This window comes from Orcinus orca, chromosome 7 (genome assembly GCF_937001465.1).
Source record: "Orcinus orca chromosome 7, mOrcOrc1.1, whole genome shotgun sequence".
Taxonomy (NCBI): domain Eukaryota; kingdom Metazoa; phylum Chordata; class Mammalia; order Artiodactyla; family Delphinidae; genus Orcinus; species Orcinus orca.
Genome location: NC_064565.1, coordinates 74145585 through 74167577, shown reverse-complemented (window position 1 = coordinate 74167577; position 21993 = coordinate 74145585). Strand labels below are relative to the sequence as shown.

Sequence of the window (21993 nt, the reverse complement as noted above, 5' to 3'; positions counted from 1 at the left end):
TGGCCAATTCCAAGGTCTTGGGAGGGGCTCTAGCAATTTTTTATATGGTCACATATTTTTGTACAATTTTTATAAATGAAGAGCTTTCAACCACAATCAGTTTCTTTCCACTCAGACTTCCTCTGTCCCATATTCCCTTGAGCAGGGTGGTATTGGAGTGTCTACAGCACTTTTGAGATCTTGCTAAGGGGAAGTTGAGAGGGGATACGGTTAATTTGTGTTTAGTGAGAGATGTTTAGGTCACTTCAGTGAGCAGTTAAGTGATTGCTGGCTAATCTAGTAGAGGAATGGCTTCCAGGAATCCTGCTGCCACTGGGTTGATTCACAGGGCTTCCTGCCATGACCCTAGGTGGTATCATGATGTGAAAATGTCCTGTTGTACCTACGACCATCTATGTGAACTTTATGGGTATTGGAGTAAAAACAAGTTTCTTCTCTTCTCCTTACCTAGTTTTTCTCTAAGATAGATGAGATTCAGATGTAATTCATCTGAAATTCACTATTCTTGTTCTATTTGTATTTAAAATAAATGGAAGTATTTGCAGAAAATAAAGTAGGATGACTTTCTAGTTTCTAGGTTCACATTTTAAATCAGACTTGCCATTTGGAGAAGCACTTTGCATTTAGAAATTTTTATATAATGGGCATTTAAATTGCAACATTTATAGTGATTTTTATAATTTATGATTTTTGCATATTAGGATTATAAAATATTCTAAATTTATAAGCAGATAAAATGGCATTATTACTTTTTATTCAATGGGCTGGTAGTAATTTCCACTTAGTCAAAACTTTTAAAACAGTAATGAATGCTTGGGAAGGGAATACAGTAGGATGGGTGGAATAACAGCTGATGTGTTGATTCATCATGTTTCATTCTTACACCTGTTGCAATAGCTTATTCTGCTTTTGTCTTTAGCAGACAGTCCTGTGTCTGTAACCATGTTACTTTTCATAGATGTGTTTCCATCAGGATTATAGTTAGCTGTTTATTTTTGAAGCATATGTTCCATTGAATTCTCTAAAAGAATAGTAGAATATTTTTATGCCCAGTTATTTTCATAACACATGACTTAAATCAGCAAATGTATGTTATTTTTTCATTGCTTTCTACATTAAATGAGATGCTACCATTATTTTTCTGATTAAAGTATGTGGATATAAATTGCATAATAGTACACAGTTTGAAATTTTTACATTATTAAACAAAACACAGATGCTAGAAGTCAGGGTGAGAAAAAAGGAAAGAGAACAGCATAGGAGAATAAGAGCCCGAAGGGACTATTGTCCATAATTCTGTGGAAGGCGTAAGGAATAGGCATAGAGGATATAGACAAAAGTAACAGATATTGACATGGATAAAGATAAGAAAGAGAGAACGTAGTATTCAGGAAGAGAGAGCGAAATGTATTTCAATAGAACTCTGTTCATTTCTTGAACACTATATATATATTTTTCACATCTTTATTGGAGTATAATTGCTTTACAATGCTGTATTAGTTTCTGCTGTACAACAAAGTGAATCAGCTATATATATACATATATCCCCACATCCCCTGCCTCTTGAGCCTCCCCCCCACCCTCCCTATCCTACCCCTCTAGGTTGTCACAAAGCATCGAGTTGATCTCCCTGTGCTATGCAGTAGCTTCTCACTAGCCATCCATTTTACATTTGGTAGTGTATATATGTCAGTGCTACTCTCTCACTTCGTCCCTGTTTCCCCTTGCCCCTGTGTCCTCAAGTCCATTCTCTACGTCTGCGTCTTTATTCCCTCCCTGCCACTAAGTTCACCAGTGCTGTATTTTTAGATTCCATATATATGCATTAGCATAAGGTATTTGTTTTTCTCTTCCTGACTTACTTCACTCTGTATGACAGACTCTAAGTCCATCTACCTCACTACAAATAACTCAATTGCATTTCTTTTTATGGCTGAGTAATATTCATTGTATATGTGTGTCACATCTTCTTTACCCATTCATCTGTCCATAGACATTTAGGTTGCTTCCATGTCCTGCTATTGTAAATAGTGCTGCAACGAACATTGTGGTACATGTGTCTTTTTGAATTATGGTTTTCTCAGGGTATATGCCCAGTAGTGGGATTGCTGGGTCATATGGTAATTCTATTTTTAGTTTATTAAGGAAGCTCCATACTGTTCTCCATAGTGGCTGTATCAATCTACATTCCTGCAAACAGTGCAGGAGTGTTCCTTTTTCTCCACACCCTCTCCAGCATTTATTGTTTCTAGATTTTTTGATGATGGCCATTCTGACCGGTGTGAGGTGATACCTCATTGTGGTTTTGATTTGCATTTCTCTAATGATTAGTGATGTGGAGCATCTTTTCATGTGTTTGTTGGCAATCTGTATGTCTTCTTTGGAGAAAGCTTTATTTAGGTCTTCCACCCATTTTTGGATTGGGTTGTTTGTTTTTTTGATATTGAGCTGTATGAGCTGCTTGTATATTTTGGAGATTAATGCTTTGTCAGTTGCTTCATTTGCAAATATTTTCTCCCATTCTGAGGGTTGTCTTTTTGTCTTGTTTATGGTTTCCTCTGCTGTGCAAAAGATTTTAAGTTTCATTTGGTCCCATTTGTTTATTTTTGTTTTTATTTCCATTTCTCTAGGAGGTGGGTCAAAAAGGATCGTGCTGTGATTTATGTCATAGAGTGTTCTGCCTATGTTTTCCTCTAAGAGTTTGATAGTGTCTGGCCTTACATTTAGGTCTTTTGTTTGTTTGTTTGTTTGTTTGTTTTTTTGCGGTACGCATGCCTCTCACTGTTGTGGCCTCTCCCGTTGCGGAGCACAGGCTCTGGACGCGCAGGCTCAGAGGCCATGGCTCACGGGCCCAGCTGCTCCGCGGCATGTGGGATCTTCCCAGACTGGGGCACAAACCCGTGTCCCCTGCATCGGCAGGCGGACTCTCAACCACTGCGCCACCAGGGAAGCCCACATTTAGGTCTTTAATCTATTTTGAGTTTATTTTTGTGTATGGTGTTAGGAAGTGTTCTAATTTCATTCTTTTACTTGTAGCTGTCCAGTTTTCCCAGCACCATTTATTGAAGAGGCTATCTTTACTCCATCGTATATTCTTGCCTTCTTTGTCAAAGATAAGGTGACCATATGTGCATTGGTTCATCTCTGGACTTTCTATCCCTGAACACTCTATTTTTAAAGTTTCATGTCTCCCTTTCAAAGAGAATGGTTTGTTTTGGGGAAAGTTGTAAACTCATAGTAAGTTTATAATTACAGAAAGTAATTGACAGAAGGCCTTGTTGGGTGCCAAATTTTTTTAACTCTAGGATGATCTAGGTTGAATATCAACTGGTTCCAATATGTGATTCAGCCTCCTCATAAGGATAAAGAGGATTATATTACTATCATGGGGAGTTGTGAGGATTGTTGTTACACACATACACATACAAATAATGCAGGAAGGATAAACCAAAAAGATGAAAATGGTTATTATGGTATAATACATATTTGGTAGGGACCTAGTATGAACACTAATACAGAGTAGACACTTAAAATAATTAGCCTTTGCTACAAACAATTATTTCCTTTCTTTGAGCTGAAAATGTTCAGAAGCTTTGGTTTTTTTAATCATAGCAAAATTTTAAAATTTTGCATAAGAAAATGAACTAAGCAAAACAATCAGTTATTACTTAGCTGAAGGTGGTCCACAATAATTCCACCATAAATTTATTTTTTAAAATCTAAGCCTATTAAGATTGATGTACTTTTTAAATTAATAAATCACAATTCCATATCCAAAGGAAACAAGAACACTATGTTAAAGAGATATCTGCACCCCATGTTCATAGCAGCATTATCCACAATAGCTAAGACATGGAAACAACTTAAGAAGTTATGGTATTTATACACACACACACACACACACACCCCACACACACACAATGGAATACTATTTAGCCATAAAAAATGAGGAAATCCTGCCACTTGAGACAACTTGGATGGGCATTATGCTAAGTGAAATAAGTCAGACAGGGAAAGACAAATATTGTATGATCTCACTTATATGTGGAATCTAAACAAATAAACAAACAAACTCATAGAAAGAAGAGAACATATTTGTGGTTACCAGAGGCAGGGCATGGAGGAGGAGGAATTGTAGGAAGGTGGTTAAAAGACAGAAACTTCCACATTTAAGATAAATGAGTATGAGGGATGTGATGTACAACATGATGATTATAGTTAACACTGCTCTATGATATACATGAAAGTTGCTGAGAGTAAATTCTAAGAGTTCTCATCATAAGGTAAAATATATATATACAATCTTTGGTATTTCTATGAGATGATCGATGTTAGCTAAATTTATTGTGATGATCATTTCACAATATATGTAAGTTAAATCATGCTATGCAACCTAAACTTATATAGTGTCACTTATGTCTCTGTAAAACTGGGAAAAATATGAAAAAATTCAGTAGCAGAAATACAAATTAATATTTAGGCAAATATTCTCATCAATAGAACATATTCTTGTGTACTGAAAATATTCTAAGATTCATAAAAGATCCTTCAATAATGATTCTTAATATTAAATATGAAATAATTTCCATATGCCATTTTATTTTCTTTTAGGTGAATCTTTTTTTCCTATTAAATATTGTACGTGTTCTTATCACCAAGTTAAAAGTTACTCACCAAGCAGAATCCAATCTCTACATGAAAGCTGTGAGAGCTACGCTTATCCTGGTGCCATTACTTGGCATTGAATTTGTACTGTTTCCATGGCGACCTGAAGGAAGGATTGCAGAGGAGGTATATGATTACATCATGCACATCCTCATGCACTATCAGGTATGGTGTTCTTGCATCAGGAAGGCGCCTTGTGAAATTTGGTTTTAAATTTACATATAGCTTTGGTTTTATTTTTAACCATATGTGCATCAAGTTGGTTACAAATAATGTATCTTTTCCATTTGGAATCAGATAATTCTATTTTTCTTTTACAGGGTCTTTTGGTATCTACAATTTTCTGCTTCTTTAATGGAGAGGTATGGTGATTGATTTTATTCCTCTTATCATTTTGTATTTGCAATACTTTTTTACTTTAAAAAATGAGACAATTATAAATTCCCTAAGAACAAGTATTTCAAATTCCATTTCTGTCAGGAAAAAGAACCATGGACTCTCTTTTACTAGATGTAACTCTCCTTCCCAAAAGCTCAGGTCATATTGGAGTTCAAGGCTGGGGCAAATTCAGCCTCACTTTAAAATATTCCATCAATGACTTTTATTCATCTAGTCTTTCGACCTACCTCTTGAACTAATCCTACTAATTCTGGACTTTGTCCTAGGTACAATGTTAGGCAATCCTTATCCTCATAGAACATATACTCTAACAGGAAATAAAATTGGGTCATTTTTATTTTCCCCCTTTCTCTGGGTTTTTTTTTCTCTTGGGAAGAGCTGCAGTGGGTTAGGAAACAGAAGAGCCCTCTGATTTGTAACATGGAAATGTGCTTTTGGATATTTCAAGATTTTTATCCAATATTTTTTTTTCTAATTGGGAAGTTTCAGGCATCTTAGAAACTGGTACCATATTTCTTATGCATATCAATAGGGCTATAACTCAGTGGTTTGAGCTATACTGATTTAGTTCTTTATATGATTTTAATCTACTTGACAAAATTTAACCTGTTGGAGGATTTTGGCAAAATTCAATAAAGTTTAGAAATTCAGACAGCAACTAATGAAACATATATTTGGTAATGGTGAAGCTTATCACAAAGCTTCAGATGGGCAACACATGGAACCAGTCGTCATAACTTTATAAGAACCATTTCTATACAACTAATCAATGTTGGAAATCATGTACATGTCATGAAAAACTATAAAATATTGTTTTCCCTTGTTTACGTAATATTTTAATTCTTTCTCTTAGCATACAATAAAATTTCATATTTGATTTCTTAATCAATTTTAAAATATAGATATTTATTTTATATATTTATTTATTTATAATGGCATATAGAACTATCAAACATAGTAGACTATATTTCATATCTTTGAGTGGTGTCTCCATGATTCTTCTGCTGTATCGAGGACAAGAGTGACTTTTTCTGAAGTCAGTGAGAAGTAGGGACAGAGAATGCAATTAGGAAGAATAGATACATCATCTGTTTTGATAATAAAATTCAATTAGCATTTATTATATAACTCTATAAATTAATTATTGTATAAACTGAATTAGACAATCCAATTTCTGCCTACATAGGACTTTACAGTTAAATATAGATGAGAAAGCTACAGACAATATGCCATAAAGCATGTATGAAATAAGTAAGATACACGTTTGCATCTGCAGAAACAGATTTGATTTTTATAAAGGGTATTTTTTAAATGTACAAATTATAACCACTAGTAAAATATTTTGTGATGGAAGGCAGTGTAGAATAAAGGCGCTGACACAGTAATTCATTTAAACCCCAAGATGCCTTTTTGTTCCTGGCTGTAACATCTTGGGAAATATTCTGAACTTCCAGAGGTCTCAGTGTGTACTTTTATTAAAGGGACATAAAAGCAAGTTCTTTACACAAATCTCACAGGGATTAACGTAAACTAGGAATATAAAGTTTTTAGCACCATGCCCCACCCACAGTAGATACTCAGTACATTATAGATTCCTTTTTAGATTTGTCAAATCTCTCATTTACAAAAATATATGTACAAATGGGAACATTAATCATATCGGAATCAAATCTCAAATTGGCCCTTATATTTAGAAAAAGTGCCCAGGGAATATCTAAATTAATGCCTAACACTCTTATTGCACTCTACCTGTGTAAGGAAAAGAGACACAGGCCTTGATCTTTTGCCATGTTCTAAAATTGAGAAAACTTTGGCACTGGAAAATTACAATAAAAAATCTTTGAGCCAACTTGTTACCAAATCCTTCAGCATCTCACAACATCTCCAATATTTGTCCCCTTGTCTTCATCTCTAGATACAATCCCTGTTTGTGTATGATTCATTTCTCATCTTAAGAAATACTATAATGCTTCCTTTTTTTGTCTCTTTGCCGCTAGTTTTTCCCACTCTCATAACATGAAGACACAGCTGCCAAACCCATTTTGTGTGGTTCCAACTATGTCATGTACTTCTTGAAATCATTTGCTCAGGCTTAGTTTCCTTCTTGCTTTCCACGTCAGGTCAAATAGCTTGCCTTTATCTTAATATCTCTATTTATTTTTTATTCTCACATTTTATTTTTATTTATTAGCCAAAATATTCCTAGTTGCATTTCTCACTAGTTAAATAACCGTGGCTTGACAAGTACTCAGGTAACTTTCATCTCATCTCTAGTCCTCTCAATCAAAAAAATGTGCACTGTTAGCATAAACTAGGGACTCTAGACATCAGAAGGGCCCTCCCTAGTCTCACGGGTATCTTTAACAACACCTGAGAGTAGATATTTTTACAACGTGAACAAAAAGATTTGTTGAGAATAACCAAACTCACATCCTGTAATGAGAAGTAGGTAGAATTTTTATATACAGCTCTATTAAACACCTGTTAATTGATTTAGGTTAAGCAGTGTAGAGTCGGTTTCTTATCAGGTACTAATGGTCATATAAACCCATATTCTTTATATTATACAAAATTATATATTGCAATGTTATATTCTAAAAAGTTGGCCTTACTATTTATATAACACTTATGCGTAAATTAATGAAAACACTTTCATATCTTTAATAACATCAGGCAGGCTCTCTTGCCATCCAATGGCAATTTCCCTTTTTATCTTTCCCCATTACATTCTTCTCATTGTAAGTTTACTGAGAGTGGCCACTTTAATGTTCTGTTAATCAGGTGTGATGTTGTGTTAGAGAAAGCAGATGAAAAAAAATAACATCCTTATAGAGAGTACCATAAACAAACAGATGTCTACAAGGCCTATGGGTCTTTAATTACCTTTATATTTAGCTTCAGTAAATAAGTCAGGAAATTGGCTTTCCATGGTTTTTCTGACGATTTAGTTGCAAGGAAGAAATAGGGTGATGATCTTAATCAAAGTAGATATTTCAAGAGCAAACAGTCATACATTTCAAAGCCATTTTCGCTTTTAGAATTGAATTTAAGCTTTCCTTGTTAAGACTATAAGTACTACTCTCATAGCTAAAATATTTCTTCATGTCAGCTTCTTCCCAACATTTATGTAGAATCTTTTGTACAAAGCTACATTCCACCTCCTTTCAAACAGAAACTATATAGCACATGGATTCAATCAGTCCAGCTTTCAGTAACAAAGTGAGAAGTTAATTAAGCATAAAAATCAGGATCAAAAACAACTCCCATTAGAAATACCTAGATAATTGGCCAAATGTCATTTTTGTTTTAAATCTCTGAATATTTATTTAAAAGTCATACTCTAAAGCCATTCCATTTGTCATTTGCTTATATTCTTGAAGATATTACATACGCAGATGGTATTTTTTAATTACCTTAATTTAAATATGTTATTTGGAGAACTTAGAAATACATCACTAAACCATGAGAGGAATAAAGTATAATTTTTATAAGATAAATGTATTCATTTTCCTATAAATGCTGTTATTTCAAAGAAAATTTATATGAATAAAAATTATTTCCTTCAGATATAGTTGCCATATGTAAAGAAGTAAGCTTGAAATTCCTGAAGTTCTGAATTTCATATTAATAAAACAATGTCTTGCATTCCTAACTACATAATTTTTGAATTATAGAGTAGGGAGATGCCTCTCCCTGCTGTGGCCTCTCCCGCGGAGCACAGGCTGTGGACGCGCAGGCTCAGCGGCCATGGCTCACGGGCCTAGCCCCTCCGTGGCATGTGGGATCTTCCCGGAATGGGGCACAAACCCGTGTCCCCTGCATCGGCAGGCGGACTCTCAACCACTGCGCCACCAGGGAAGCCCCTCCTGGAATTTCTAATAACTCATTCTGAATTCTTACTAAAGAAACTGATTGACCTTATATTTGTTTGTTTTGTTTTTCTACATGTTAAAATATGAAATGAGACAGTAAAACTTTGTGTTCCTTTTAAGTGACAGATTAGAGGAGACTAACAGGACCTTAAAGTATCCCACAGAGCTGCAGACATCCTGGGAATACCTATTCGCTATAGATTGTTTGTAATTTGGAGAAGAGATAAGAAAATGAAAAGACTTAAATAAGCAGCCCTATTTTAAAGTTTAATATTGATATGTACACATGAATGTAACGAGTAAAAAGTTGAGGAATTTATGTAATTTGTAGAAAGTTAAACAATATTGTATGAGTATGTTTGTAGGACATGAACTACTAGAAAGTTGTTTTTGGATGCTCAGATTCCCTTTGGGGAAACAATCAAAGGGTCAAAGAGCAGTAGAGATTTGGGGAAGACAATTCAAAGCTATACATGCTTTGCAAAGACACAGAGCAGGTCACAGCATGTGGCTAATACATTCTTAACCTAGAAGCAGACAGGAAATGTACAGGTGATCGAGTTGGAGATGCATTTGATATTCTCATTTATGCTCACTGACTCAATATGAAGAAAATCATCTGTGTCTTATGTTCACTTAAAACCAAAATCATTGTATATGACCTACCTAGTTCTCATCTCTATCCCCAAGCAGAAAAGATAGAAGAGTCATTAAACTTCAAATTTATCCAGACAGGGGGGTATCTAAATACAAAAAAGTGGAGTGGTGACATTCCTAAACTTTTTTTTTCCCACAATACTCATCCCATTATATGTTCAGTGCTGTAATTATCTGTTCAACACTTTCTTCCCTCTGGGGGTAAGCTCCATGAGGACAAAAACCCTGATCTTTTTTTTCCAGAATGTAGCTCAATACCTGGCACATGCTAATCACAGTAAAATGTTGTTGCTGCTGCTGTTGATGATGATGGTGATAATTATTTATATTCCCTGTATCCCTGTTTTTAAATCTTTTCTCTCTCTTCTTTTATATTTCACTAATTATCTCATTCTTTTAATAAAAATATTGATACAAAACTAAATGTTGCACATGCCAACTTGTAAGTGAGGGTGTAGATTAACTATGTGACAGCAAGACATTCATGTGCATTTTTAGAGCTTCAAAGAGAAGGCATAGAAAGAGAAATATGAAGTTTTCTGCAGTCTGTACTAATAGAGTAATTGCAAAGATTTCCTAATATAAAGATAGTTTACTCAATTTCATTTTTTAATTAAGAAAATAAAGTAATATTATTCACTCAATATCAATGCTTTTTTTTAAAAAAGCTTTTGTACATAACTTATTTTATTGTATTATTAAATACATTATCTTCATTTCATTTATGAATTGCTCTTACCCTTTCTGTTTCTTTTTGTTTTATAGGTTCAAGCAATTCTGAGAAGAAACTGGAATCAATATAAAATCCAATTTGGAAACAGCTTTTCCCACTCAGATGCTCTCCGTAGTGCATCTTACACAGTGTCAACAATCAGTGATGGTGCAGGTTACAGTCATGACTGTCCAACTGAACACTTAAATGGAAAAAGCATCCACGATATTGAAAACGTTGTCATAAAACCGGAAAAGTTATACGACTGATAATAGACGTGTATTGCTGAACTATTTTGTTCCACTCCTAACTCAAGGACTTGGATCCATGACTTTACAACCAGAAGACTTCAATATTAAATGAATTATTTGAAGGTGACAAAGAAAACCCTCACATGAATTCAGTAGTGTGTTGATAAATGTTTCACACTAGCTCCATGGGGGAAAACAGTCCTGATTTGTAAGTTTTGCCAGTTTTTATGGTGTAAGTACTCCCGCCATGGCTGATTTCAAGTTACCAACTTGACATCAGTGAATGTGGACTTGGGTAAAAATGAGCACAGTCAGTTGTAGGTTGGTGTGAGCCAGCTCTAGCACACCACTCCATGAATCCACAAATAAATAGACCATAAAAGTTCATAGACACAATGGGCACAATTCCACTCCTGTTGCCTAAAGAGACCTAGCTAAGGCCTATAGACTTGGAAAGAAAATGAGCTTTTCATTTGTTTTTAAAATCTTTATCCCATATTCCTTGGTGAAGTTGATTTTTTGCCCAGAAAGTATTCTAGCCCTTTTTGTTTTTATTTTTTCAAATGGACCAGATAAAGAATTAATTATTCCTGTTTGCTTACCCTCTTCTCCTCCCAAAAAATAAATGAGCAGAATTGCTGTTGGCTACTCATTTGCTGATTCATCACAGTTATACCCCTTGTCATATCCATTTTTCAGGCTTGATGAATAGTATGTATGATACGCAATCCTACTTTGGTAACATTAGGGAGAAATCTTGGTTGATACTACAAAACATGTAGTTGACTACTTTCCCATCTTACTACACAAGTGGGAAGGAATTCGTGTCCATATACCTGTAAATAGAAACTTTGCCCCTTCCATTTCTACTTTGTGGACAAATAAGCAATTATTTTACATGAAGGAAATCAATGAAGGATTTCTTATTTTCTTAAAAGTTTGTAAAAAAATTGTGAAAAGTAAGCTTGTAAATACTCTTATTCTATTTTATAGTCTCAAATATATACAATCTAGGTAATTTTTTTAAAAACAAATACTTAATGTAACAATGTGTGCATGTTAATATCTGATACTGTGTCTGGGCTGATTTTATAATAAAATAGAATCTGGAATTCTTATTTGGTAACTATTTTAAAGACAACCAGATGCCAGCATCAGAAGTTTGAGAACTAAGTTTGAGAAATATCTATGATAAGATATAAAATATTTATTTAAAAAATCCTCAAGGCCATTGTTTTATTGAATATATTAGCTTTGGTGATTCATACCTTAATAATAGATATGTTTGACATATTTCCTTTTTTATTTTGATGATGAACTTTCATTCTAATCCAGAAAATTTAAATGACTCCTATAATAAATGCCAATCTGCTATTCTTATGGTTTTTACCCCGTTAAAAAGATTACTTTTCTGACTTACTATATGAAGCTTTGGAAATGCTGCAAGGCTATTTTTTAAAATTAGAGGAACACAATATATATCATATACAATGTTTTTATATTTTAATAGAGATGCTATATATGATGATGCAATATAGTAAAAGACCTGAATGTATCAGTAAGGAAGAATTGTTGTCAGAACATTTATGGAATAATTAAATTAAGATGGAAGAAATCCTCGCTAATGAATTAAAGTGACATTTAAATGGGATTCATTTTTCCTAATGTCATTTTCCACTGATTTCTGAAAACCAAAATGCCTTCAATTAGTAAGTCAGTTTTGGCAGGAGAATTCATTACATCTATATGTTTTTGTTGTTGTTGCTGTGGTGTGTCAATCTGCTTAAAATGGATTAAACTAATGACTTAGTCATCATAGGTTGTTTCTTAAGCTGTCAATAGATGGTAAGTTCAGAAGTCATTTGAAATTGTCCAGGTAAATTATCTAAATTAGTAAGAATTCACTTATTAAAAGGCCTGGTCAGTAGATTTATGATTTATCTATACACATGTAAAAGCTGTATTGTTAGTTTCAGATTTACAGATTTCAAAACAAGCTTTTATAAAAAGGAACTCAGGCTGTTCTGAACTTTCTAATGCCTAAATTATACAATAATTCCTTTAAATAATCTCATATTTTAGCTATTTATTATTCAAAGACACAGATTCAAATCCTTCACTGGCACTGTTCATATATTTCAGCATTCTTCCAGACAAGCTATCAAGTCTCAACCATAAATGACAGTAGAAAATGTCAAATTATCAACGAGCATTATATTAAAAATACATTGTAACTTTCAAGTCTTTTTATTGTGCTTTTATCATATTAAGTTTAGATCAGATTTCCTTTGTGGCCAGGATTTATCTATTGTACCATCTTTAGGTGAAGACAGTCCATGATTAATCAGTGTTAATTTTGAACCCATTTTTTTTTAGAAGTAATATTTTTAAATATTAGACTTCTCTAAAACTGAAGTACTAATAATTAAGATCTCCTTTGTATCTTACTCATATAAAAAAGTAAAATCAATACTGTTTAAAAGCAAACTTCCTTGGTATCTAAAAACTTATTTGGGGAATTTCTAACTTTTAAAATGCAAATCTGCTGCTTTTCTGAAAGTATTTGTGAAAGTCATTTTAATTTCTAAACAATTCTAGTCTGTCATTTTTTCTTTTTAATTTCTAAAGTTATTTAGTGCATTTATTCATAAAATATTCATTCTGGAATTTAGTGTTTGTTCAAATGTAATCCAATGTACATAGAAGTAGTGGTAGCTATAGTGCTGTATTTATTGCTTGATAATGTTTTTTAAATGTGAACTTATCTAATTTTCTCTTGGTTTTAATATGCTAATAAAAACCATTTATTTTATTTCTAAAACATACCCAAAATATTCTGATCAATTAAAATAACTCATGTTATGCTTACTTAGTGTATATCTCTATATTTTGATTGTACGAAAATATTAAAGTTATGAGCTAAAGTTGATTTTCACTCATGTTTACTGGAGTACTGAATAATCTAAATTACAAATATAATTCTTTACAGCAATCAGTGTAATACTTAAAATCGATGACTATATCACCATTACCCTCTTTGAAGTCTTCCATAAACCTGTAAATCATTCCATAAACCTGTTTGTTAAAATTATGAATTCATCTTGTAAGCTAAAAAATTCCAAATAAAGTATAGTGTATGCAAATTCCTTCCTAGGCTAAATGAAAGGAAAAGATTCCCAGAAATAGGAAAATGCACAAAGATTTGTCTCCTTTCTCCATTATATTCTACTGTATAGTTTTGTGTTGAATAGCAGAAAGAAACAGAAGGAAAAGAACTACTTAAAAATATAATTTTCTCATTTAAAGTTGTTTTTAGTGTATTATATTGGTATAGTATATTTACATATATTCAAAGATGTGTAACCATCTCCACAGCCAATTTTATTACATTTTTATGACCTCAGGAGGAAACCATGTATCCTTAGCTATCACTCTTCTATCCTCCCATCCCTGCTCCCACCCAAGCCCTAAGCAGCACTAACTTACTTTCTGTCTCAATAGACTTCCCTATTCTGGACTTTCATATGAATGGAATCATATGGAATATGATCTTTTCTGACTGACTTCTTTTACCTATAATGTTTTCACAAGTCCATAACTTGCTCCAGTTTCATTCCTTTTTATGACTAAATTATTCCACTGTATGGATTTACCACATTTTGTTTATCCATCTGTCTGTTGATGGACATCTGTGTTGTTTCCATCTTTTGGCTATTATGAATAATGCTGCTATGAACATTTGTGTACAAGGTAATTTTTTTAACATATATTTTAATTTCACTTGGTTATATACCTAGAAGTGGAAATGTTGGATCATATGTTAAATACATCTGAGGACTGCTAGACTGTTTTGCAAAACAGCTGGACCATTTCACATTCCCACTAGCAGTGTCTGAGGGTTCTGATTTCTCCACATGCTTCCCAACACTTGTTATTATGTGTCTTTTGTACTTTAGCCATCCTAGTGGGTGTGAAGTGGTTTCTTGTGGTTTTAATTTGTATTTCTTTGGTGGCTAGTGACGTTGAGCACCTTTTCATGTTTTTATCGGCCATTTGTATATTTTTGGAGAAATGTCTATTCAAATCCTTTGTTCATTTTTAAATGGATTGCTTGTATTTTATTATTGAGTTGAAAGAGTTCTCCATGTATTCCAGGTACAGGTCCCTTATCAGATATAAAATTTGCACACATTTTCTTCCATTCTGTGGGTTGTCTTGTCACTTTCTTGATGGTGTCCTTCATAGCACAACAGTCTATAATCTTGATGAAATACAATTTATCTACTTTTTTCTTTTGTTTCTTAGGCTTTTGGTGTCTTATCTAAAAATCCTTTGCCAAATTGAAGGTCATGAAGACCTACTCCTACAGTTTCTTCTAAGGAATTTACAGTTTTTGCTCTTACATTTAGATCTTTGGTCCATTTTGAGTTAAGTTTTGTATACGGTGTGAGATAAGGGGCCAAATCCATTCTTTTGCATGTGGCTCTCCATTTGTCCCAGTAATACTTGTTGAAAAAAAATATTTTCTGCATTGAAGGATATCCTTGTCTTGGTATCCTGATCAAAATCAATTGACCTTAGATTTATGGTTTTATTTCTGAAAAATTCTATTGGTCTCTCTTTGTGTCCAAACCACATATCTTGATTACTTTGCTTTGTAGTAAGTCTTGAAATCAGGTAGTGTGAGTTGTTCTGTTTTATTCTTATTTTTCACAGTTTTTTGGGCCATACTGGGTCTCTTGGAACTCCATATGCATTTTATTTTTTTATTTTTTTTAATTAATTAATTTATTTTTGGCCGTGTTGGGTCTTTGTTGCTGCACACGGGCTTTCTCTAGCTGTGGTGAGCGGAGGCTACTCTTTGTTGTGGTGCATGGGCGACTCATTGCAGTGGCTTCTCTTGTTGTGGAGCACGGGTTCTACGCACGCAGGCTTCAGTAGTTGTGGCATGTGGGCTCAGTAGTTGTGGCTCACGGGCTCTAGAGTGCAGGCTCAGTAGTTGTGGTGCATGGGCTTAGTTGCTCCGTGGCTTGTGGGGTCTTCCCGGACCAGGGCTCGAACCCGTGTCCACTGCATTGGCAGGCCAATTCTTAACCACTGCGCCACCAGGAAAGTCCTTCCATATGCATTTTAGACTGAGCTTGTCAATTTGTACAAAGAAGCCTGCTGGAATTCTGATAGGGATTACATTGAACCTGTCGATAATTGGGAGAGTATTGCCATCTTAATGTTAAATCTGCTGATTCATGAACATTAGATGACTTTACATTTACTTAAATCTTTAATTGCTTTCAATAATTTTTCTAGTTTTCAGAGTATAAGTTTTGCATTTCATTTGTTAAACTTATTTCTAAGCATTTTATTCTTTCTGATGCTATCATGAATGGCATTGTTTTGTTTTATGTTTGGATTGCTTATTGCAAGTGTATAGAAATAAAATTAACTTTTGTGTATTGATCGTATATCCTTCAACCTTGCTGAACTCATGTATTAGTTATAACATATTTTAGTGGATTCCTCATAACTTTCTACATAAAAGATCATGCCATCTGCAAATAGAGGCAGTTTTACTTCTTCCTTTTGAATATGAATGCCTTTTATTTCTTTCATGTCTAAATGTCATGGCTAGAACATTCAGTAAAGTTGAATGGAAGCAACAAGAGCACAGGTCATTGTCTTGTTCTTGATCTTAGGGAAAAGCACCCAGTCTTTCCTCCTTAAGTATGTTAATTGTGTGTTTTTTGTAGATGCCCTTTACAAAGTTGAGGAAGTTCCCTTCTATTCCTACTTTGTTAATAGATTTTACTATGAGAAGGTGTTGGATTTTGTTAAATGCTTTTTCTGCATCTATTGAGATGATCATGTGATTTTTGTTTTATATTTTATTGATATGATGTATTACATTATTTAATTTTCAGATTTTAAAACAATCTTGCATCCCTGGGATCACCTCTATTGGTCATTTTAATGTTTAATTCTTTTTATATGTCGCTAAATTCAGTTTGCTAGTACTTTGTTGAGGAGCTTTGCATCCATATTCATAAGAGATATTGGTCTGTAGTTTTCCTTTTTTGTGATGTTTTTGTCTGGTTTTGGTATCACAATAGTATCATCTTCATAGAACGATTTGGATTGTGATCCCTCCTCTTCTGTTTTTAGAAGAGTTTGTGAAGAAGAATTCCTTGAAGCATTTGTATTAAATCTTCTTTGAATGTTTGGTGAAATTCAGTGGTAAAGCCATCTGGACTTGGACCAGATAAGGGCAGTTTTTTGATTACTGATTCAATTTCTTCACTTGATATTGTCCTATTCAGATTGCCTATTTCTCCTTGAGTCAGTTTTGGTAGTTGATATTTTTCTAGGACTGTGTCCATCTCACCTACTTTGTCTAATTTGTTAACCATACAGTATTGAACAATCACTAAGGTCACAAACTGATTTTTGGCTGGAAATTTTATAAGGAATCTTGGACTGGATTTTTTAAAACCTGTGGTTTTTTTTTGCCATCTTGGGAATAATAAATCACACACACACACACAAAAAAAGTCTCTATGCCAGATTTCACCTGCTGTGTCTATAAATTTGGGTGAATTCCATTTTTCTCAAGGTCCCCCAAATGTGACATAGTTCCTAGCATGCCAGGAATTGACCATCCTTACCACCTAATAGCCTGGGTGGGACCTGTAAGTCAAGCACAAAGCCAGTTTTCCTAGGAAGGTTTAATAGTCATTGGCTCCATAAGAACAGTCACACTTTCTTCCCCAAACGACCATAATTTAATGACCATCATTCTCAAAAATGACACTCCTGGTTAAGGCCTTTAGTACACAATCTATTTGTCCTATTACATACTGGTAGGAAGGAGGATTCATTCTTAATGAACCTATTCAAATAACTATATTATCATAAAAAGTTAGAATACTTAAGTTTTTTTTCTAAAATTCTTGGGAATCAGTTAGAATCTATTATTTTTAAATGTTTTATTTCAGTTTAAAAACAAAATTTATAATATTATTTTGGGTTAGATATCTGAAAATGAAAGAGAAAAGGTTTACTGATAATATCCAGAAAATAGAATGCTAAAACAAAATATTAAAAATATTCCATACAAATAACAATAAAAATATTTTTCCTTATCAGTTCTTTCAATTCTGTGAAATTAATTCTTGGTCTGGTGGATCTCACATTAGCAATGTCACTAAGATGTCTCTTGTGCAATTAAAAAAGTTCTCAAAATCCTGGTTCACTCCACTTGGTATGGTCTGAAAGTTTGTGGTGCACTGACATTTTGGCCTTAACCAAAATAAAGCTGAGAATTTCATTAATTTTTTGGCAACATAAGCATTATTAGTGACATTGGCAAAGGTAGTTTCAGTGGAGTTTTTGAGACAAAATCTTAATTACAGTGGGTTCCAGAGAAATGGATTATCGTAAAATACTTTTTTGAACAAAATAAAAAATAGAAAACATGACATAAAAATAATATGGCAGAATCAAATCCAATGCATCTAGGGCTTAACTTACATATTAACAGATTTTCAACTTGGATCACAAGCAAAACCATATCTTTGAGGTAGACAAAAGACAAACCTAAAAACCTTGAAAATACAAGGATCAGCAAGGGTAGGATATCAGGGAAATCAAACAAACGAGAAAGCAATGGTCCTGATCTTAATATCAGTCAGGGAGGAATTTAGGTTTTTTAATAAGGCATCATTTGGGGAAAATAAATGTACTTTATAATGCTAAAGAGTACAAGTCCCAAAGAAAGCATAACACATATGAATACCTGTGAAGTTATGAATATATAGAAGAAATTACAGGAGGCATAAGGAGAACTAGACAAAAACACAAAAGTAGTAGCAGACTTTATCTCTCTCAACAATGATAAAGTAGACAAAAATATCAGAAAAAAAACCCAAAAGACATAATTAACATATTTAGAAAAGTAAACCTTTCAAACTACTTTCATAAAGTGAGAATATCATCGAATTCAAAATATGATATTGCACCAAAGTAGTACAATTAATATCTTATGAATATTGGTAGATAAAATACTAAAGTAAAATATTGGCAAACAGAATTCAATACATATTAAAGATCTTTCACAACCAAGCAAGATATATTTCAGGAATGCAAGGATGAATCAATATTTAGAAATCTATTAACTTAATACACCATAGTAATAGCAGTAAGGAGAAAAATATCAAATAATCATCTTCAATGAGAGTGGAGAAGCATTTGACAAAATTCAATTTATACTTAATTTTTTAAAATAAAAATAAATAAGGAATTTATATACACACACTTCCTTTACATGACAAAAGATACCTCAGCCCCCAAATCATCACCATGTTAATAGAAAAATACTGGAAGCTTTGTCCCTAGAGTCAGGATCAAGATGTAAATGCTTACATATAACCACCATTATTTAGTATCCAGCTAAATGAACCAGCCAATGTAATTTGACAATGCAAAACAAAATAAAATTAAGCAAAATAGAGGTAAAAAATATGGAAAGGAGCAGAAAACTATCAAGATTTTCTGATGATAGATACAGACACACCTGCAATGTTAATCTAAGCAGTAAGAGAATTCAGAAATTTAGGAACATACAAAGTAAATGTGCAAAACTCAATATTTTCCGTATATACATATACCAACCAGGTAGAAGATGCAGTGGGAAAAAAAGGAGCAAATGCTATTTGTAATGGCATCAAGAGAAATAAAACATATAGGAAAAAAATAAGCAAGAAATGAATGAAATACATTTTAAACACTACTGTGGTCACAACAGAGGACATCACTACGTGGAAAGGCACCATGTTCTTAAATAGGAAGATCATCGTAAAGATGTAATTTGGCCCCTAAATAAATTATAAAGTATTTATGATCTAAATAATAATAGTAGGTAGTTATTTTGAAATCAGATGTGCTGATTCTAAATTTCATATACAGTCATCCTTTGGTATTCTTGGGGGATTAGTTCCAGGGCACTCCTCCTCCCTGCCAATACCAAAATCTGCAGAGGCTCAAGTCCCTTATATAAAAAAAGCATAGTATTTATATATAACCTATGCACATCCTGTATACGTGTCTAGATTACTTATAATATCTAATACAATGTAAATACTATATAAATAGTAAATACAATGTAAATGCTATGTAAATAGTTGCTGGGTGGGTGGCAAATCCAAGTTTTGCTTTTTGGAACTTTCTAGAATTTTTTTTTCATCTGAGGTTGGTTGAACCTGCAGATACAGAACCCTTGGATACAGAGGGTGGACTGTAGGGTAATAAAAATAAATAGTCATGAAGATTCTAAATAACAGTGGTTAGGAGATAAGCCCTAACAGATGTTATGAAACACAATTAAAACAGTGGTAACGGTACATGATTAGAACAGAGAGAACAGGAGGAGGGGAAGTGTGTATACAGACTACTCTTTGGAGCAGAAAACAGTAATCAGAATGGGGAGTGGAATGACATTATCACTCAGAGAGTCATTAATTCTTGTCCTTTCCCACTTTCTCTTCTTTAAAAATGTGCCAACTCTGGAATACCAGATGTAAGAAATGGGCATAACTGGTAGTGGTTTCTCCCTTGGCTTTAAAATGCCAAACTCATTGAAACTATTACCCATTAAGTATAAAAGTCTGTAGAAAAAGCTATCTTCCTCATTAATTTTTGCCTGGGAAAAAAGTGGAGATGCCAGTTGTTTGTTCAAGTTACAGTTATAAGCATATAATTTCAGTGATTTCATAGATTCATGGATGCTGAACTACATCTGTGGATGACCTAGGAGTACTTAAACCTTAAGTAAATCCCTTTGGCCTACATTTTCAGCAAAGTTGAATAGTTATTCTTTTGTTTCTAAATTCCATCTACAATCTCTTCTCTCAGACTCCAGCTAGAAGGCATTTCTCAGGCCTTCTGAAAGCTCAAATATCTTCACCATACAATTTTGTTTTAAGGTATTTCTTAAATAATTTTGCTATTTCAATTTGTCCTTTACATTTTAACTTTCCTTTGACCTTTTTCTCTTTATCTTATCTCAGGGTATATATTATATTCCAACCATTATTGTCATAAATTTTCTGTAAACTCATTTATATATTTAAACCCTAGCCTCTTACTGCTTGTTGCATGTCTTAGTCTGGTCAGTTTCCAAAACAAAAATACCATAGACTGGGTGGTTTAATCAACAGAAAGTTATTTCTCACAGTACTGGAGAGAAAGCCCAAGTTCAAGGTGCCAAGATTAAAGTTTAATTTTGAGTCCTCTTCTCTTAACTTGTAGGCAGCTGCCATCTGGCTGTGTGCTCATATGACCTCTTCTTTGGGCATGTGGAGAGTGTAAGCTACTTGGTGTCTCTTCTTATAGGTACACTAATCTTATTTTTTCAGGGCCCCACCTTTATGATCTCATTTAACCTTAATTGCTTCCTTAGAAGCTCCATCTCCAAATACAGCCACACTGGGGGTTAGGGCTTCAACATATGAATTTGAGAGGGATGCAAACATTCAATGCATAACACATCATTATTTCATTACAAGTTCTCAGTGTACAACCTATTACCTCATAATAAAGCAAACAAAACATAACAAAAAACTAAAATTTGCATTCCTCTTGTAAATCAGATAGTGCCCCCTTTTCTGAAATGAGTTCTGCAAAAATGTCATTGCTTAAGTCTATTTCCAGACTGTTGCTGATGGCTATCTTCTTGATCTTCTTCATAGGACAACTAGTTTCCTCACAAACTTCAAAATTCTCTCTCCTTTAAGGTTCATTTTGGTTATTTTAAACTTTTATTTCTTTGTGTTCATGTAACAAATGCAGCCAGTCATTTTTCTCTTTTGGATTCTGTGTCCAGGAAGCTCGCCCAGCTGTATCATTTTTCACTGTTACTTAGTCATACAAAGTCTGTATAAGAATGTTCTTCATCTCTGAGGATATACAAAGAGCTCTTTCTATGAAAAGAAACCTATTTGATCCAAGTCTACAAACCCAGGACAATTTTCTAGACTGCAATTTACACCCCAGTGTGTGCTCCATAAATTTAGGGTAACCATATACATTTGTTTGCTTGAGTCTAGGTTTGTTGCTTATTGTCCTGGCATCAATTACAGCTTAGCATTTGCAGTACTGGCCTCAGATCCATGAGAAAGGAGCTATGTTCTTCTCCCGGCACTTCAGAGACTCTAATTCTGGCTTTATTCTAGCTTGATCCCTTTCCATGTGACAAGGAGTTATCTGATCCAAGGAAACATGTCCACCTAAAGCTTAGCCCTTCTAACCATATCCTGAGAACCCTGGGACCCCAGAGTTTCCAGCTCCAGTGGCTTATGCTCATATCCAGGAACTGCACAGGTCTTTTGGCTGGATTCTCCTTTCGTATGATGGACCTTGCCTCTTCTGTGCCCATTCCTAGTCTCAA

General features: G+C 33.8%; 1 protein-coding gene across 8 annotated transcripts in view; it reads left to right on the top strand.

Moving 5' to 3' along the window:
* CALCRL (calcitonin receptor like receptor) overlaps window positions 1–16009 on the top strand; it is a 106881-nt gene extending 90872 nt beyond the window's left edge. For all 8 annotated transcript variants that reach the window (XM_049712247.1, XM_033400253.2, XM_004276919.3 and 5 more), the window contains 3 exons: window positions 4612–4830; window positions 4986–5027; window positions 10359–16009. In XM_049712247.1, coding sequence (XP_049568204.1) covers window positions 4612–4830; window positions 4986–5027; window positions 10359–10574 — 477 coding nt within the window. In that variant the 3' untranslated portion in view covers window positions 10575–16009. The remainder of the gene's footprint in view (window positions 1–4611; window positions 4831–4985; window positions 5028–10358) is intronic.
* Window positions 16010–21993: the final 5984 nt, after the last annotated feature.